This window comes from Colobus angolensis, unplaced genomic scaffold (genome assembly GCF_000951035.1).
Source record: "Colobus angolensis palliatus isolate OR3802 unplaced genomic scaffold, Cang.pa_1.0 Scaffold92, whole genome shotgun sequence".
NCBI classification, from domain to species: Eukaryota; Metazoa; Chordata; class Mammalia; order Primates; family Cercopithecidae; genus Colobus; species Colobus angolensis.
Genome location: NW_012123154.1, coordinates 10,325,065 through 10,343,532, shown reverse-complemented (window position 1 = coordinate 10,343,532; position 18,468 = coordinate 10,325,065). Strand labels below are relative to the sequence as shown.

Here is an 18,468-nt window from a genome sequence, read left to right as displayed (position 1 = left end):
CTACAAGAACAAAGACATAGAAAAATGTGGGATGCATTTAAGAAGTTATAAAATCTATTAGGAAACCACATTAGAAATTTGGTTTATAACTGTTCACTATAAAATAGATTTTTGTTAATCTTGAACCACATCTAAATGACTTTAATTTTCTTAATATAAAAGATAACCTACTCAAGGGATAAATCTATGGTAATATTAAATAGCAAGATGAAAACTTCTAATAAATTTTATGTAGTATGAGGGAGATTTTTGAGTAAATTATTACAGTGAATATTTTTGCAATATTTTGAATATATGAGTATTTTGAATGAATCCTGAATAAAACTGTTGTTGTTTAGCTTATCAGTGGGTGAGTGTTTTAAACACTCCAAATAATTCAAAATTTAAAACACATAGATTCAGCGAGGTGCGGTGACTTGTGCCTGTAATCACAGCACTTTGGGAGACCGAGGTGGGCAGATCCCCTGAGGTCAGGAGTTTGAGACCAGCCTGGCCAACATGGTGAAACTCCGTCTCTACTAAGAATATAAAAATTAGCCAGGCATGGTGGCACGTGCCTGTAGTCCCAGCTACTCGGCAGGCTGAGGCATGAGAATCGCTTGAACTGAGGAGGCGGCAGTTACAGTGAGCCGAGATCGCACCACTGCACTCCAGCCTTGGTGAAAGGGTGAGACTCTGTCTCAAAATAAATAAATAAATAAATAAATACACAAATACATACATACACATAGATTCATACTTTTATTTCTGAAAGATGAATCATTTCGAAATTATGAAATGTTAGACTATTTTCTTAATATTTGTAAAATAAGCAAAAAGGTAAATATAATTTACATATAAATACTAAACAGAAATATCAATTGACATATAGCTGATAACTCATACTTAAAATATATTATCAAAGCATTGTTGTACACAGCATTTAAACTCTCAGGCCACCTTAGTTTTTTTCATCTGTAAGTCATTTAGCGATAAAAAGCATTTAAATAAAACATAATGTCAAGCCGCACTTAATACACTGCATGTTTCATAATCAAAGCTTTCAAATGGCTATTTCCATCCGGTTTTAACTTTAAAACATATCACATAAAAGCTACATTTGTTCAGTGATAGTGTATATTTAACAATAACAGAAAAACTGCCTTTTTTAATCTCTGAAAAAAGCTCTTCTCATTAATATGAAATGAAATAAAAATATAGAGACGATAGTTAAAGCTGGACATAGAGTTTTCAGCAACAATAAGTTACAACATAAAGGAAAAATATTAAAACCACCTTTAGTGTTTTTGGGAAATCAAAATAATCATTTTTAAAGCCCTGAATCTGGATATAGAAAAAGTTGAAAAGTATTTCCTTTTTATTAAAAGACATAACTAATCATAATCATTTGAAATATCCTTTATGATATATGATCACATCTGAAGAACCCCAACATCTAGTAAAAAAAAATGCAGTTTCACTAGAACGTGAATTTGAACATGTTTCATAATTGTTGGGCAGTTTTATAAAAATAAAGCAGTTTCCTTAGGAAAAAACAATCTGCCAATTAGAATACATATCTTTTCTTTAGAGACAGGGTCTCACTAAGCTGTCCAGGCTAGTCTTGAACTCCTGGGCTCAAGCCATCCTCCTTCTTTGGCCTCTCGAGTAGCTAAGACTACAGGTGCCTGATACAACACCTGGCTGGAATGTGTATCTTCATTTTGGAAAAAAAAAAAAAAAGGTGTTTTCCTCTGAAAATAATAAACTTCAACCCCTGGCTATATGAACATTCATGGACTCATACAGATGAAAACAAATTATTGTGCTCCTAGAAACTAGTTCTTTTGACTAGCACAGTCTGCGATACCATCTGGAAACTGTCACCAAAATGTTAAGATTCACGAGCAAGCATTGGTGAACAACATTGGACCTGGTGAATCATTTCCACCACCACTAAATGCATTTATCCAAAGGGACTGTGTGGCGACGGTGTTCTGCAGTCCTGTAATATCATCTAGTGTCCTCTTATTTCAGCCACGTATTCACAAATGCTTGAATTTATATTTAAACTCAATGTCATACAATGGCGGCAAAATGCCCAAGCCTGCCCGGGACTGGTCCAAAGGCGGACATTTAGCTTGGCCCTCTACAAGCTCCAGTTCAAAATAAGAAAGCATCAAAACCAAAAATTGCTTGATTTCGTGGATAGCAAACACTCTTCCAGGGCATATTGTAGCTCCTGATCCAAAGGGCATGTAGTAATACTTTAACTTGAGTCCATTACAGTAGAAGGTAGTCTTTGTCTTCCCGTTTTCATCAAGATACCTATCATATTTAAAAGTCTGCAATAAAAATACAAAGAAAACAGCCTTTAAGCTAGTTTTAAAGAAATTTATCTCTTTCTCAACCTGGAAGCTCCAAAGAGTAATTTTCTTTTTAAATCTACTCCATTAGTGATTTAGCAAATACTCCACATTGAATCAGAAAGTAATAAGGAACAGGAGCTTAACGAGCTAAGGAAGCCTTCTGACACCTCCTATCGTGCTTGAACGATTAGTTCCTTAGTCAGGCAGAGCTAGAGAGAGAAGGGTTTCCAGAAGAAACTGGAAGAATCAATATATTAGCCTCCAATTTCCTGGATTTGGGAGGAGGTGTTTTTAAGAAAAAAAAAAGTAGCAGGTTTATTATCATGACTGCAAACATAATCTAGCAAAGACTGTGTGATGACAAATACCTGGTCTAAAAATTAAAAATTCAGACCACTATCTAAATTTTCCAAAATATATGAATATTTAACACGATTAAGAGGACAATCCCTATGACTACAATGATAAAATCAATTCTACCATTGTAAATTTCCTCTTTGTTTAGATCTAGGTAGCTATCACCTGGATATTGAACTTCAATGAGCAGGCACTTACCAAAGGGTCTGGGTAGATTTCTGGATCTAAGTGCATTAACTGTGGGTAAAGAGCTATGATGTCATCTTTTCGGATGTTGTAGGAACCGTCCTCAAGGTGCAAAGTGAAATCCTCCTTAGCTGTCCGGATGTTGAGGGAGGCACTGGAAAGCCTCAGTGATTCCTTGATTATGCTTTCTAAATATTTTAAAAGAAAAAAAGGTAAAAAATGAAAGAAGGAAGGGAGGAAGGAAGAGAAGAACAAAGCAAGTGTTTGAAGGTCGTATGATATAGAGTCTGAACTACAGACAGCCTGGCAGTGCATAACACAAAGGGACTGTGTGGTGATGGTGTTCTGCAGTCCTGTAATATGAACAGGGTATGGGAAGCTGATCAGATAAACATTTCCCAAACTTTCTTTCTGTTACCACGATGCTGTTATCAATGATTCAACTGTGTCTGAATTTTTTTATTTTTGTTTTTGTTTTTAGCCAGGGTCTCATTCTCTTGCTCAGGCTGCAGTGCAGTGGCATGAGCATGGCTCACCACAACCTCAACCTCCCAGGCTCAAGTGATCCTCTCACCTTAACCACCCAAGCAGCTGCGACTATAGGCGTCTGCCACCATACCCAGCTAATTTTCTTCTTTTTATTGTTTGTAGACACAGTGTTTTGCTGTGTTGCCATGCTGCTCTTGAGCTCCTAGGCTTAAGCGATGCGCCCACCTCAGCCTCTAAAAGTGCTTTGATTACAGGTGTGAGTCACCATGCCTGGCCTGAATGTATTTTTAAATCAGATCCTCTGAGTTAATAATAATCTTTTGATTAAGAGATAATCATCTTGGTCATACTTGGGAAACAAAATTCCATCATTTTACAGAAAAGTAATCATCTAATAAAACTGGAAAAATCAGTAATACATTTTTATATAAATTATTCAAAGTTTATCACTTCTGAGATTTAATATGCTGAGGACTTCTGAGACTGAATATACTGATAACACTGATATATACATATGTTTTTTCTAGGTGTTTACTGCAGCTTCAGTTCAACATTTACAAGAACATATTTTTATCCATATACTATCTGATGTTGTGTGGCAATCCCTGCTGCCTAGTAAAGGCATAAAGGGACAAAAAGAACCAACCTGAAAATGGCTGAAATATAGAGAGCTCACGAGAGGTCCAGCCTGACCTTTTAGACTTATCCTTTAACTGTCATGTTTTAGGGTGCTCATCACATGATTGTGTATAAAATCCCAGAATGTTAGCATTTTATTTTACAAGTAAGAAAAGGAAGGCCCCCAAAAGAGACTGACATGTCCAAAGTCTCCCAAGTCAGACCCAACAAGGAACCTAAGCTTCTCGCCTCCTTAAATAAAATAACCAAAAAAAGAAAACTTTCTTCCTATAAACATATCATATTGTTGGCCGGGTGCAGTGGCTCATGCCTGTAATCCCAGCACTTCGGGAGGCCGAGGCAGGCAGATCACTTGAGGCCAGGAGTTCGAGACCAGTCTGGACAACAGGGTGAAACCCTGTCTCTACTAAAAATACAAAACTTAGCCAGGGGTGGTGGCGTGCACCTGTAATCCTAGCTACTTGGGGGGCTGAGGCAGGAGAACGGTTTGAACCCAGGAGGCAGAGGTTGTAGTGAGCCAAGATCACACCATTGCACTCCAGCCTGGGCAACAGAACGAGACTTTGTCTAAAAAAAAATAAATTAAATTAAAAATATCATATTGTTATATTTCTATAAAATATAGAAAAACAGAACAAAGAAAAATCAAAGAAGCTTCAAATCCATCACTCAATCCATGCAGGTAACTGTGGTTTCTTAATGGTTCTTTTCCCTCCTTTATTTTATGAAAATGACTAATATACTTCCATTAACCATCAGATTAGTGGTAAGAGGAATAAGAGACACATAGTGTGGCAGTGCAGGGGGGTAGCTGAGAGAACAGGATCCCACATAATGATGCATTTGATTCTACCCTGGCTGCAGCTTAACCTCTAAGTGTCAGTTTCCTCACTTGGTACAAATAAATAGTAACAGTCCCAAGTCACAGGATTGTTGGGAGGATTAACCAAGAAAACGCACATGAAATACTTAGCTTAATGCCTAGAATTCAGTAAGTATGTAATTGATGTTAGTCACTATTGTTAAAGCAGTAGGACATAGAAAATGAAACGCAACATAACAAGTATACCCACCTAATACTGGCAGGTCATTCAGTTGTGTTTGACTCAAACAAATGGGATTGCCTTCCAAGCTGACTTTTTGACCAGCATTCTCTAATGTTCTTTTCACTTCTTCAGTAGCTGCTTTCATTGCTTCTGGGTTCCTATTAAAAGTTAAGAGAAAAAATGTATGTACAGAAAATAAACTTTTTCCATACTTTGAGATCTGCAAACAAATAGGAGCCTTTCCCCCTCCTTTTGACTAGACGGTGAAGATATCAGGGGAGAAGAGAAAGGGATAGTCCTGTTTGCGTTTACTACATTTGTAATTGCGTTTTATGTCCTTGGATATTAGTAAGAATCCAGTACTTTGGGAGGCCAAGGCGAGCGGATCATGAGGTCAGGAGTTTGAGACCAACCTGGCCAACATGGTGAAACCCTGTCTCTACTAAAAATACAAAATTAGCCGGGCACGGCAGTGGGATCCTGTAATCCCAGCTACTCGGGAGGCTGAGGCAGGAGGATTGCTTGAGCCCAGGAGGTGGAGGTTGCAGTGAGCCCAGATTGCACCACTGCACTCCAGCCTTGGTGACAGAGCAAGACTCTGTCTCAAAAAAAAAAAAAAAAAAAAAGAATAATAAAAAATGGGGGCCTTGCTACATAAAAGTTACACTTTGGTCAGGGCTTTTATATAAACAAGTGTTTCTAATAAGGATTAGACATGGCTAGGGAGCTACATAACAAAATTACAGTAAGTTGAGTCTCAAAATGTTTGATAAGTATTTGTGAAACTATCATAAAATATGGCTCCAATTTCCTTTATGATGTTAAATTGATGTTGTATGCCTGCTGTAAATATGTGAATTTATTCTGGATGTGCTTTCTCAAGTAATAACTTTGGAAGATAGTCAACATTTGTGACAAATTAGTAATAAGTTCTCACACCTGAAATTAAGTTTTAAAATATTTTATAAGACCTAAAGTCATCAACTATCAATAGAAATTTGGCATTCCCAATCCTATGGAGTAGCAATTTTGTGTCTACATGATACTAAATATCTAATTTAATTGGAATAATTCAATAATAGACCATTCTAATTTCAAATTCCCAAAAGATTAACACTTTGGAGAGAAATCATGTTATGTAAAACATATGTTATTATAGTTTTTTTTCCTGTTACATACAGTTTTAAAAAGCAAAACCTAGCTAAGTCTCTTATCAATAAAAATTGATTATGATTGATTCATAGCTCTCATACTTGGTCAAAAACAGAAGAACAGCAATTCCTAAATCAGTGAAAACAAACTGTGAATGAACAAATAAATAAGGTATAGTCACTGCCCTGATTAGATCAGTAATCACTTAAATACATTTTTATGATTATGAAAACTGCATTTATGGACTTAAGTTGGTGTCGTGAAGAACAGTATGGGGTTAAGAGTGAAGGCTCTGGACCAGGCAGCCTGAATTGACCCCAACACGAGCACATACAAGCTCTGTGACTTGGGGTGACATCTCTTTCTCTGGGACCGCCTTTGTTTCTATAAAACACTTTTACCAGTCATAGCTGCCTATGTTTTTGTGAGGACTGAATGAACTCAAACATGTTAAACACTAACATGCATTAGTGCTACGTTCTTGATTGATGGCACGAGAAAGTACTATGAGGCTTGTTTTCTTAAAATTAAAATGGTTTAATTTCTACGTTCTACTAAAATAAAAAAAAAAAAGAGAAATGGATATGGTGCTAGTCACCTAATCATTTGAAATAAACTCCAGAAAGTCGCTGGAATGGTGTTTGCTTGCGATGCCCAGAGGACCACGAGGTGCGTCTTGGCCTTCTCCAGGTCATCAAAGGTGGACAAAGTGTCATTGAGAAACATGCGCAGTCTGATCAGTTCTGAGACACTTTCCCTCTTTTGGAGGTTCTCGTGCTTCAAGCTCTCTGCCAGTTTCTCCCGGGCATTGTGTGCCATCCTGAACATGTGAATGGGGAGGCCTGCTACCAGCGCTGGAAAGACTTTGTCGAATTTCTTGAAGTTGTCAAGATTGTTTAGAATATGTGCTTTCTGTGTGTCTTGCCTTGTAAGATCTCTGCCAAAGATAGTTAAATAGCCAGCTTCAAACATCACTCGGTAGCAGAAAGAATACATCCCTTCTGTCACCCAGGCAGCGGTCTTTGAGTTAGAGAAGACTGGAGGTCTCATGATACGTTGGAGGTTTTCCATCATGCTTTCCGTGAGGAAATTCAAGGCATTGCCCTGCAGGGTTTTGATGAAAGTGTTGTTTATGTTTTCAGTGGTATTTCCATCCCTCGGGTCAATGCTTCTGTGACCAAATGCCTGACAGCAAATAAAACATGCAGAAAAAGAAATTAAACCTGACCTAGTCATAGTAAATGACTGAAAAACGGATTAGATACTTTCATAGTTCCTTACTTCTTAAAAACAGGAAATTGGCTTTCCCTTGTACAATTTCATAGCACTTTACAAATAAATGGCCAAACTGTACCTTTCCTTTAAAGCCAAGTTCAGTGGCACTCCCCTGGATCACTCAAGTCATCTATGTCTTATCTGTATGCTACTGCACTTATTTACACCTATTGCACATAAAGTTATTGACAATGTTTTAAAACCATTAGTTATCTTTTATATTATTTGTAGATTCCTTTTTCTTTTTCTTTTAGAGATGGGGGTCTCACATTGTCGCCCAGGCTGGAGTGAAGTGACACAATTATAGCTCACCGCAGCCTCAAACTCCTGGGCTCAAGCGATCCTCCTGCCTCAGCCTCTCAAGTAGCAGGGACTACAGGTGTGTTCCATTGTGTCCAGCTGTAGATGTATTTTAACAAAACTTAAAGCTACTTAGTCACAAAGACCAAAGCTAATATTTATTTGTAGTAAGTAGTTACTAGTTTTTTTTTTTTCTTAGCAACAGAGCTTCTTTTATTACAGCTTCTTTTATAACATCTAAGCAACAGAGCTTCTTAGCAACAGAGCTTCTTTTATTATTTGTTAAAATATCTTGCCAATTCCTTAACAAAATGAAACACTGTGTGGCACAAGTGTGGCAACACAACTGTTGAATGTTAGGTTTCCATCACTTGCACTCTTGCATAGACACTGCTGATGTGATGAATTTCTATCTCTCTTATTCATACAGTGCCACCTGTCTCAGTAGAGCATTTAGTGTATATTTCACCCTCATTAACTTGTCAACAAATGACACATTTATACCTATTTTGACTTTCTAAATGATTGTTACTACGAAGCTATGTATAATTTAATTTATTTATGTTTCTAAGAATCTCCACATAAGGATAACTCTCTTCAACACCTTTATCGTAAAATCTAAGTACATCGAAATTTCTAAATAGACCAGCACACAAAAACGTAGAAGACAAACAGAATGGTATATAAATGTAAAACTGCTTACCTTTGCAGAAGTAGCATAGTGAAATTTTTTCCAATCAAAATATTTTCCATGGCACAACACCTTATGGTATGACAAGGGATTTGTGATGAAATGGACATATTTTCCCATTAGTTTGCAGGTAAACACATGACCGTGTTTCCTTTGATTTGCTCTGAGGAACTCAAGAGGATTGGCACCAAATTGCAGCGCACAGCCCAGGTATGGAATCAACCCATTCTCTAGAGGTGGTTCACCCGTTTGCCTGTCAGAAACAAATGTATGATAGACATGGATGATTACATATTTGGGTTTTTACTTACATCAGGTTTAAAAATCCTTCCCACTGACTTCAAACTTTAGAACCCTATAGTTTATAGATATTTCTTTTGTTGGATGGGCCCTGCTCTTTTACTACGAAAATAGGTTATATTAACCTAGTAACATGATATGTTGGTGGAAAGGATTACTAAATCTATCTATTTATGCATCCATCCATATGTACATTCAACAAGCATCTGTCTACTGTGTGCTCGTCACTTTTCCCTATGATTCAGGCGAAAGGATTTACGAGGCCAACAAGATTCTTGCTGTCAGTGCAGAAACAAAACTACATTCCAGTGTTTATAATTTTGCTAAGCATCATTTTTCTATATATCTCAAAATGTTTCTTTTGATTATTTTCTTTATAGATATAGATCACTGAATAAGAGAGGATTTCAGAACTGAGATTTTCAAAATCTTCCTAGTTTAAAGATATTATTATTCTGTAAGGATGGTTTCAGAGAAGAAGAATCTCATGTGAGAAATTACCTTATTATAAAATGAAATTGAGTAAGATAAACACTGACAGAATTATCTATTGTAATTCAGTGCTCCTTTAAAAAGTTTCTATTAGAAAATGTAAACTTATTTTCCAACATAAACTTCTGTGCCTCTTGATAGAACAATACAGTATAAAGTAATAACTTTTCTTTTCTTAGTTTGAAGATAAGTAGTTTAATTAAAAGTAAAAACTATCAGGCCTGAAAGAAACTGCAAAAGGCAGAAAACACATAGCAATCTACAAAGTTGAAATATGCTCAGGGTGATTTTCTCTTTTTGAGATTGATATAGCAGAGAATATCTACATGCCTCCCCACAATTACTCCTTGAGCCAATTAGAAGTTAAATAAACTATGGTTCTGGATCTGACTGTATTTGTTTTTCTTGCATTCTTGAACCAGTTGTAAATAAATGAAATCAATGTCACATATACTCAGCAGACTTTCCCAATTCACCATAGTTGATTAACATTGATTTAAAAACAGTAATAGAATGATCAGCTCAGGTCTATGCTCTAGTCCAGGCTTAGGCTGGACTATATGATGCACAAAAGTCTATATGATGCACAAGAATGAGCTTAAAAGAGAACATTTATTTAATAAGAGTATCTATTGAAGCCATGTGAGAGAAAGCAATCCTTTCCACGTAGATTCCCACTTGCTACTTGTATCCTTACTAATTTAGGCTTCCTCTTTAGATATACATATAAATGTACATAGAGACCTTATAAAATTTCTGTCAGTTATGTTTAACACCAATATACATTTATACATTACCATTGGTATATGCCAATACTAAAAAAGGAAGTTGTCATCAAATATTTTGTTAGATATAGTAAAAAAGATATTACTTTAAAAATTCAAATCAAATTTTTCATTAAAAAATAAGGAAGATAATGGTAATATGTGTAAGTATAGAAAACCAAATTTACTGTATAACAATGAAGGTAAAAAAAAACTAAATGGATGAATTAAAGAGCAATTTAAAGATAAAACATTCCTTACCTTCTCCTTATTCCAAGAATAAGCCATAGACAACAGCATGCTGCTAGAGCAATCCCCCAAATCAAAGATATGGTCATCATTTTGCAAATCTAGGCCAAAATCTCTGAGGAAGAAAATCTCTGATTAGAAAGGCAAAGTTGTCACTGAAAAGAGACTCAAGTTAGGTTTTTTATATACATAGTACCCAGATCCATTAACTTGAACTTGGTTGACCAAAGCAAACAATTAGCCATTTGTTCATTCTATTAGAAAAAAAAAAAAGGGGTAATAACTGGCCTTGAACTAAGTCCACAGGTATCAGAAGTGGTTCCAAAGCAATCAGAGACCTGCAATACTTGATAAGTTGAAGGTCTCTCAAATACATGTTGACTTAACATTCGGACCTGGGGACAGCAGCTAATATTACGAGTTTGGTATGTGTAAAAAGAACAAATAAACCTGTTTAAGATGGGCATAGCTAATAAATATGTAAAATATAATAAAGAAAAATAAGAATGAGTTATTCATCAAGCTTATAATTTGGTCTTGTTAACTTTTAAAGAAGAATTAATTTAGGTGCTTTGCCAGAGAGATGGTGATCAAGTTCGGAGGAAAGAGACTGGGAAAAACATTTCTGTTGCTTCATGTTCAGTGCTTCTATAAAATCATAGATATTTTACTACATATAGTAACATGTTACTTACCTAACATCCTCAAGAGAATATTCTACATAAGTGCATCCTCTTGATAAATATAGCTTATTGGAAGCATCAAAATTTTATCTATCATTCTTGTAATTAAAATGCTTATCAATTTTTCTAATTACTAAAGTAATAAATTTCATTTCAAGTAAGTTAAGACTAACTAAAACATATCTTGGTGGAAAGTGAACATCTATTAATAATTTACCTACCACACTACTCCTCTACTCAGAAGTAACCACTATTAACTATTTGGCATATGTTCTTCCAAACTTTATTTCTGTGTACACAAAAATATTAGTTGAGCATTTATTACATGCCAAGAACTCTTCAAAAGTATTCTAGTTACAGGCGTTAACAAGATAGGCAGGTTTCCTAATCTAATGGAGACTCTATTCCAATGGAGAAAGGAGTAATAAAATACATGTTATGAAAAAAATAAAACATGGTATAGAAAGCTAGGGGGGAATGAGGACAACTTTAGATATGATGATCAGAGATGGGCTCTCTGAAGATGTGACATTTGAGATCTGAATGACAAGAAGAGACTGCTCATGTGAATATCAGAAGGAAGGATATTCCAGGAAGAGGAAGCATCAAATGCAGTGTCCTGAGTCAAGGATCAATGTGCTGAGTCTAAGAACCAAAAAGAAGGGAGTATCCTACTGAAGCAGAGTGAATGCAAGTTCACAGAGTTAAGACAAAAGGCAAGAAGGTAGGCAAGAGTATTGTGTGTGTGTATATATGTACACATACACACACAAGTATATATATATATATATGTACACACAGTATTCTCTCTATATATTTATACATGTGTATATACATATGTATAAATAATTTTGAATATGTGCTTCATCTTCCATTGGACAAATGTACTATAATTTATTTAACTGATCTCCTATTGATGAATATGTGGGTTGTTTCCAGTTTTGGCTATAGACGCCATAGATTTATTTCATGGGTTTTTTGTTTTTGCCTGTTTAAACAGAGATCACACATTTTGTGTGTGTAATTTATCACCATAATTATTAATATCAATCATTGTACGGCAGTACATAGATTTTTCTTAGAATCTAGGTTTTTGGGGGGCTTTGTGCATATTATTCAGACAGATGGATTTTTAAAAACTTAATACATCTTTTAAAAATATCGCTTATAAAAAAGCTGACCTTATACATGGCCAATCACAGCAAGGTATCCCAGTCAGATAAAATGCCAGTCTAATATCCAAATAATATAGCCCTTTAGAGTCACTTCTCAGACAAATGAAGAACAAGCAAACATACAAAAGCGGAAAGGCAGTCAGGCATGGTAGTGGGACATGGTTTGGCTGTGTCCTCATCCACATCTCATCTTGAATTCTCACATGTTGTGGGAGGAACCTGGTAGGAGGTGATTGAATTATGGGTGCAGGTCTTTCCTGTGCTGTTGTCGTGATAATGAATAAATCTCATGAGATCTTATGGTTTTAAAAAGAGGAGTTTCCCTGCACAAGCTCTTTTCTTGTCCGCTGCCATGTGAGATGTGCCTTTGTCCTTCCATCATGATTGTGAGGCCTCCCAAGTGATGTAGAATTGTAAGTTCAATAAACCTCTTTCTTTCTTAAACTGTCCAGTTTCAGGTAGGTCTTTATTAGCAGCATGAAAATGGAATAATATAGTAAACTGGTACCAGTAGAGTGGGGCACTGCTGAAAAGATAACCAAAAATGTGGAAGTGACTTTGGAACTGGGTAACAGGCAGGGGTTGGAACAGTTTGGAGGGCTCAGAAGAAGACAGGAAAAGGTGACCAAGTTTGGAATTCCCTAGAGGACTGTTGAATGGCTTTGACCAAAATGCTGATAATGATATGGACAATGAAATCTAGGCTGGGGTGGTCTCAGATGGAGATGAGGAACTTTTTGGGAACTAGAGCAAGGGTGACTCTTGTTATGTTTTCATAAAGAGACTGGCAGCATTTTGCCCCTGCCCTAGAGCTTTGTGGAACTTTGAACCTAAAAGAGATGATTTAGGGTATCCGGCAGAAGAAATTTCTAAGCAGCAAAGCATTCAACAAGTAACTTGGGTGCTGTTAAAGGCATTCAAGTGTGTTGTTGTTGTTGTTGTTTTCAGATGGAGTCTTACTCTGTTGCCAGGGCTGGAGTGCAGTGGTGCGATTTCAACTCACTGCAACCTCCGCCTCCCGGGTTCAAGTGATTCTCCTGCCTCAGTCTCCCGAGTAGCTGGGATTAAAGGCATCCACGGCTATGCCCAGCTAACTTTTTGTATTTTTAGTAGAGACAGGGTTTCACCATGTTGACCAGGCTGGTCTCAAACTCCTGACCTCATGATTCGCCCACCTCAGTCTCCCAAAGTGCTGGGATTATAGGTGTTAGCCACCGCACCTGGCCAGGTATTTAGTTTTATAAGGGAAGTAGAGCATAAAAGTTTGGAAAATTTGCAGCCTGATAATGCGATAGAAAAGAAAATCCCATTTTCTGAGGAGAAATTCAAGTCAGCTGCAGAAATTTGCATAAGTAACAAGGAGCTGAATGTTAATCCCGAAGACCATGGGAAAAATGTCTCCAGGGCATGTCAGAAGTCTTCACAGCAGCCCCTCCCATCACAGCCCCAGATTCCCAGGAGGAATATATAGTTTCATGGGCCAGGCCCAGGGTCCCCCTGCTGTGTGCGGCCTAGGGATTTGGTGCCCTGTGTCCCAGCACTCTAGCCTGGGCCACATAGAAAGACACCATCTTTTTTTTTTTTTTAAGGGAAAGGGTATGGGGGAACCTCTCAGTATAATCTTAGCAACTTCCTGTGAATGTAAAATTATTTTGAAATTAAAAGGCTTCCAAAAATGGTAAATACATGACTTTGCAGATGCTGATGACACCCGGAGCCCCTACCAGCCATGGTCAACTCTACCGTATTATTTGACATCTTGGGTCAGGTCTTTTTTGAGCTGTTTGCAGACAAAGTTCCAAAGACAGCAAAAAACTTTCATGCTCTGAGCACTGGAGAGAAAGGATTTGGGTATAAGGGTTCCTGTTTTCACAGAATTATTCCACGGTTTATGTGTCAAGGTGGTGACTTCACATACCAAAATGGCACTGGTGGCAAGTCCATCTACAGAGAGAAATTTGTTGATGAGAACTACATCCTAAAGCATGCAGGTCCTGTGTTGTTCATGGCAAATGCTGAACCCAACACAAACGGTTCCCAGTTTTTCATCTGCACTGCCAAGGCTGAGTAGCTGGATGGCAAGCACGTGATCTTTGGCAAGGTGAAAGAAGGCATAAGTATTGTGAAGGCCATGGAGCGCTTTGGGTCCAGGAATGGCAAAATCAGCAAGAAGATCACCATTGCTGACGGTGCATAACTCTAATAAATTTGACTTGTGTTTTATCTTAACCACCAGATTTTGTGTAGCTCAGGAGAGCACCCCTCCACCCCATTTGCTCACATTATGCTATAATCTTTGTGCTCTTGCTGCAGTTCTTTTGGGTGCCATATATCCCTTATTGCCTTCCATACCTAGCGGGATTGCAGAGTTAAGTTTATGATTATGAAATAAAACTAAATAAAAACTAAATAACAAATGTCAAAAAAACAAAAAACCTGTGAAACACATTCACAACCTTCTTTACGCCCTCTCAGAACATCACAAGCTCTTTTCAAATGTAGACTGGTCAGTGTTTATCTAGATTTCCTTTATCCTAATATTTTTACTGTTACACTAACAACCCCTCTTCTATACAACAAAAGCACAGGAAACATATACACCCAGAAAAGCAGAGTCTTAAATATTCATATTTATTTAGTTTTCTTATTATACGTGTTTATATTCTCCCTTGTCAGGATGTCACTTCTTGCTGCTGTCATGCGTCCACAAATGGTACTTATCCCGGCCCAAATACGCTGCTTCTAATCCAACAGGTGGAAATTCAGATACAAAACTGAATTTTTTACAGTTGTCAAAACTATTAATAGATTGCAAGGAAATACTAAAAGATTTCTTGATGAGTGCATGGATTTTACAACATCTTGATGTGTTTTTAGCACAGTGCCTGGTGCATCAATTATTGAATAAATGCTAGCTCAGTGGCCCGTCCTTTGCCTGCTTTTCTCTTCTCCATGCTTCGGCTGGTAAAGTTTTATTTATTTTCTCTCTCTACATTTCTCCGTCTCACCATCTTTCCTCTCTGTGTGTCTCTCTTGTTTCTCTGTCTCTCTCTATGTCTCACTCTTTCTTTCTGTATCTGTCTCTGTCTCGTCTCTCTGTCACACACACACACACACACACACACTCACACACACACATACACGTTGTACATCTACTACATGCCAGGCTCTGAGTCAGCAGTGGAGACAATGTGAACAAGAAAGCCTGAGCCCTGGCCCTGTGGAGTTTCCACTGCATCAGGAGAAAGAGTAAGTGCCCTGACAAAGAAAAGGGGTATAGTTGTCAGAAAACCTGGCATAATAAACTGAGTTCTAATAATAAACAAATTCTAATCCCAACACAGCCTGTCAGTTTCCTCTTTGTTTACATAGAGTAGTGAAGAGGACCACACTTTCCTAAAGTATGGAAGAAATACTTACTCTGGGCCTCAGAAAATATAAAGCCTGAATCAAATATCTCAACCCCATGAATGGGAATATACAAAACATAGAAACTCAAACCAGAGGAGTAGAATGTAAAAAGAACAACTAAAGCTATGAGCTTATGTAAACTCACCTATGGTATTAGGTATAGTTTCTATTAAGGAATGCAATGAACATAGAATGTACACATCAGTATGACTGCTTTAAATAAAATGAACTGAGAACATGGTCAAAAAAATTGAGTCAAACCAGTTGCTTTCCTGAATTCACAAGTTAAACCACCTCTCTGTAGTGGGACACAGATTGCCTCAATTAAGACAGCACTTTGCATTTTCCAAGAGCATCACAGAATTGTCCTGAATCAAGACTGTATATGAGGTTTCTAAGTCAGGGCAAAGTAATGGGAGTCTATTGTGGAATGGGCTGGTGAAGTCTTGTCGTGATTAATATGGGGCTTTCATAATCACATTCGAGCCACATTTTCATGAAGCCATAGGGAAAGAAACTAGTTATGGCAAATACAAATATAGTTTTGCATCTTAAATACATGCTTTTGAGATTGTAAATGCCTAGCAGGACTAGAGAATAAGAAGCTGTTGACAAATTCTAAAAGAATCATAACTTTTACATTCATTTTGAGGTTTTCACATTTTAAAAGTTTCTTGTGTATTTTTCTACTTTAATGAAATGACTAACTTGGGTAAGATGGGTATTTTGACCATGTTAAAGATGAGGAAATAGAGGCAAGAAGGTTCAGTGGAAAATGTTACATAGCTTGAATTAGTTCAAATTGTCGATGAAGAGGAAACTGCGATTAGATCTAGATTTGCATGTTGGCTTGGCCATTAAGTATTTACCTTTCAACAAGATGCTTTTCCTCTCCCAGTCTTTGCTTTCTTATCTGTAAAACAGGGATGATTATAGTGCATGACTCATAGATATTAAGATGAAGTAAGACAATGTCTGTAAGACAGACATGTAAGACAATGTCTGTAAGACAGACATGTAAGACATGTCTGTTCGCCTAGCACTGGGCACAATCTATGCTCAAAAATGTTTGCTGTAGTTAATAAACTGTCAAATTCAGGATTCAAGCCCAGATTGCTCTGAATTGAAGTGTGATAGTCCACCTTAGTGGACAGATAGTACAGCACAGTACTGCACAAGAAGTACAGGGGAGTCAAAGGCCACCTGACTACAGGTTTAGGAAAGGGTAAACACACAACCAACTGGATATGAATAAATCATATGCATTTCATTCATTCATTCATATGAACTTAATATGTACTTTGTGCAAGGCACCTTTTAAGTGCTGGAGATAGAGAGATAAATAAGACAGGCAGTCTCTGCCTTCTGGAGACACAGCTAATCAACAGGAGAACAAATATATTGATTTGATTTCTGACAAGAAACCACCATTTTTTACTATCAGAAAAAATCTGGCCAATGCATCAATATTCTGTGTCAAGATCATCAAAAACTCACTTCATTTAATCCACAGGGTAGCACCATGAAGCAGGCACTGATGCCTCAATGTACAGATGACTGAATGTGGTGAAGCTCTGACTCCAAGCCCAGGGCAGCCCCTACTATGCCGTGCTGTAGCACAGGAAGAACTCCATTCACCCAAGTGAAAGACAGGCTTGGGGGCCTGGAATCAAAGAAGGCTAAGTGGTTCCTTTACTTTTGTGATAAGTTTCATCCCCATCTCAGCCTTCTGAAACTTAGTCCAAGAAGCCCAACTGGTTCATCGGACTTGCTGTGACCAATTAACCTTGCCAGCTCAGGGAAACAGAGAGATAGAGAAGAGGGCAGTCAGGGGGAGGGGGAGAAAGAGGAGAGAGAAAAAGATAGAGGAGCTTTTTTTCCTGAATGTGAGCAATCCTGGCTCCTTTTACCTCTCCAATCTCATGGAAATATTTCCAAAAGGACATATTGAAGGAAACCAAATCTTGAGCCATAGAGGAAGCTGGTCTTGACTTCTCAGACCAGCACAGGGCAGTTCATTAGCTGGGGTACTACTTTCACTTTCCTGACTTTCCCTAGCTCCTAGGAGGGAAGGCTGAGGTGCTTAGAAATGGAGCACAGAGAGAATAGAACAAACCTCTGTATGTTAATGGCTCTGGAGATGTTCTTGAACTGGTTCACTTGCTGAAGTACTATTTTCCCCTGAAGATAACGAGATGAGAAAGGAGAAGACTTTTCCCTATAGGCTAACAGAACAAAAGGTGGTGAGGAACTATGAAGAATGTCAGCACCTTAACCTCTGACTTGCTCCATTTGTTCTGTTGTAAAAGGCAAGTAAGTTCTGTTGTCTTCTTTCTGACATTTTAAGAAAATGCGAAAACGTTTTTGGAAATATGTGATGAAAGTATCACTGAAATGTGTGGCAGAGCCTCCACTACTATGGGGCCAGGATCTTCACATACATTGTCTCATTTAACCCTTACAATAGTACTATGAGAAAACAGGAGGTCAGAGTTTCAGCAGCTTCCCAAAACTCAATTCATGGGAATTGCAGATCTAGGATGCAAACCCAGGACTCTGGGACTCCACAGCACACATGCATGCCCTTTATATTTCAGAGTTTTTCTCCCAGAGCTCCAGGGCTCCCTGTTGTGGTGGGGGAGAAAGCCAAAGGAGAGGTTCTGCCCACTGCCCTCTTCTGCTTCATGAAAGGGGACTGTAGTATGAAGTTTGTTTCAAGGAAGGGCTCCATAACTAAAACAAAGCAAAATGAAAATAGCACAAGCCCTTTGAAAATCGCTGTGGAATGCCAGTTACCCCACAAACCCTGTGCCATCAGATATTTTCAACGATTTAGTTACTTTTTATTCATTTTTCTTGAGATAAAATTCAAGTACCATAATATTCACCCCTTTAAAGAGTACAATTCAAA

The 18,468-nt window shown here is 37.6% G+C and overlaps 1 protein-coding gene and 1 pseudogene across 1 annotated transcript; one reads left to right on the top strand and one right to left on the bottom strand.

Annotated features, from left to right (window-relative positions):
• Nucleotides 1-728: 728 nt before the first annotated feature.
• LOC105504490 (cholesterol 7-alpha-monooxygenase) lies at nucleotides 729-10,518 on the bottom strand. The gene is made up of 6 exons (XM_011931957.1): nucleotides 10,301-10,518; nucleotides 8,496-8,736; nucleotides 6,816-7,402; nucleotides 5,093-5,223; nucleotides 2,904-3,079; nucleotides 729-2,324 (listed from the first exon to the last, which is right to left on the bottom strand). Exons 1-6 carry the CDS (start codon nucleotides 10,378-10,380, stop codon nucleotides 2,025-2,027), a joined length of 1,515 nt encoding a protein of 504 aa, XP_011787347.1. The 5' UTR covers nucleotides 10,381-10,518; the 3' UTR covers nucleotides 729-2,024.
• Nucleotides 10,519-13,875: 3,357 nt separating this feature from the next.
• LOC105504509 lies at nucleotides 13,876-14,343 on the top strand (annotated as a pseudogene).
• Nucleotides 14,344-18,468: the final 4,125 nt, after the last annotated feature.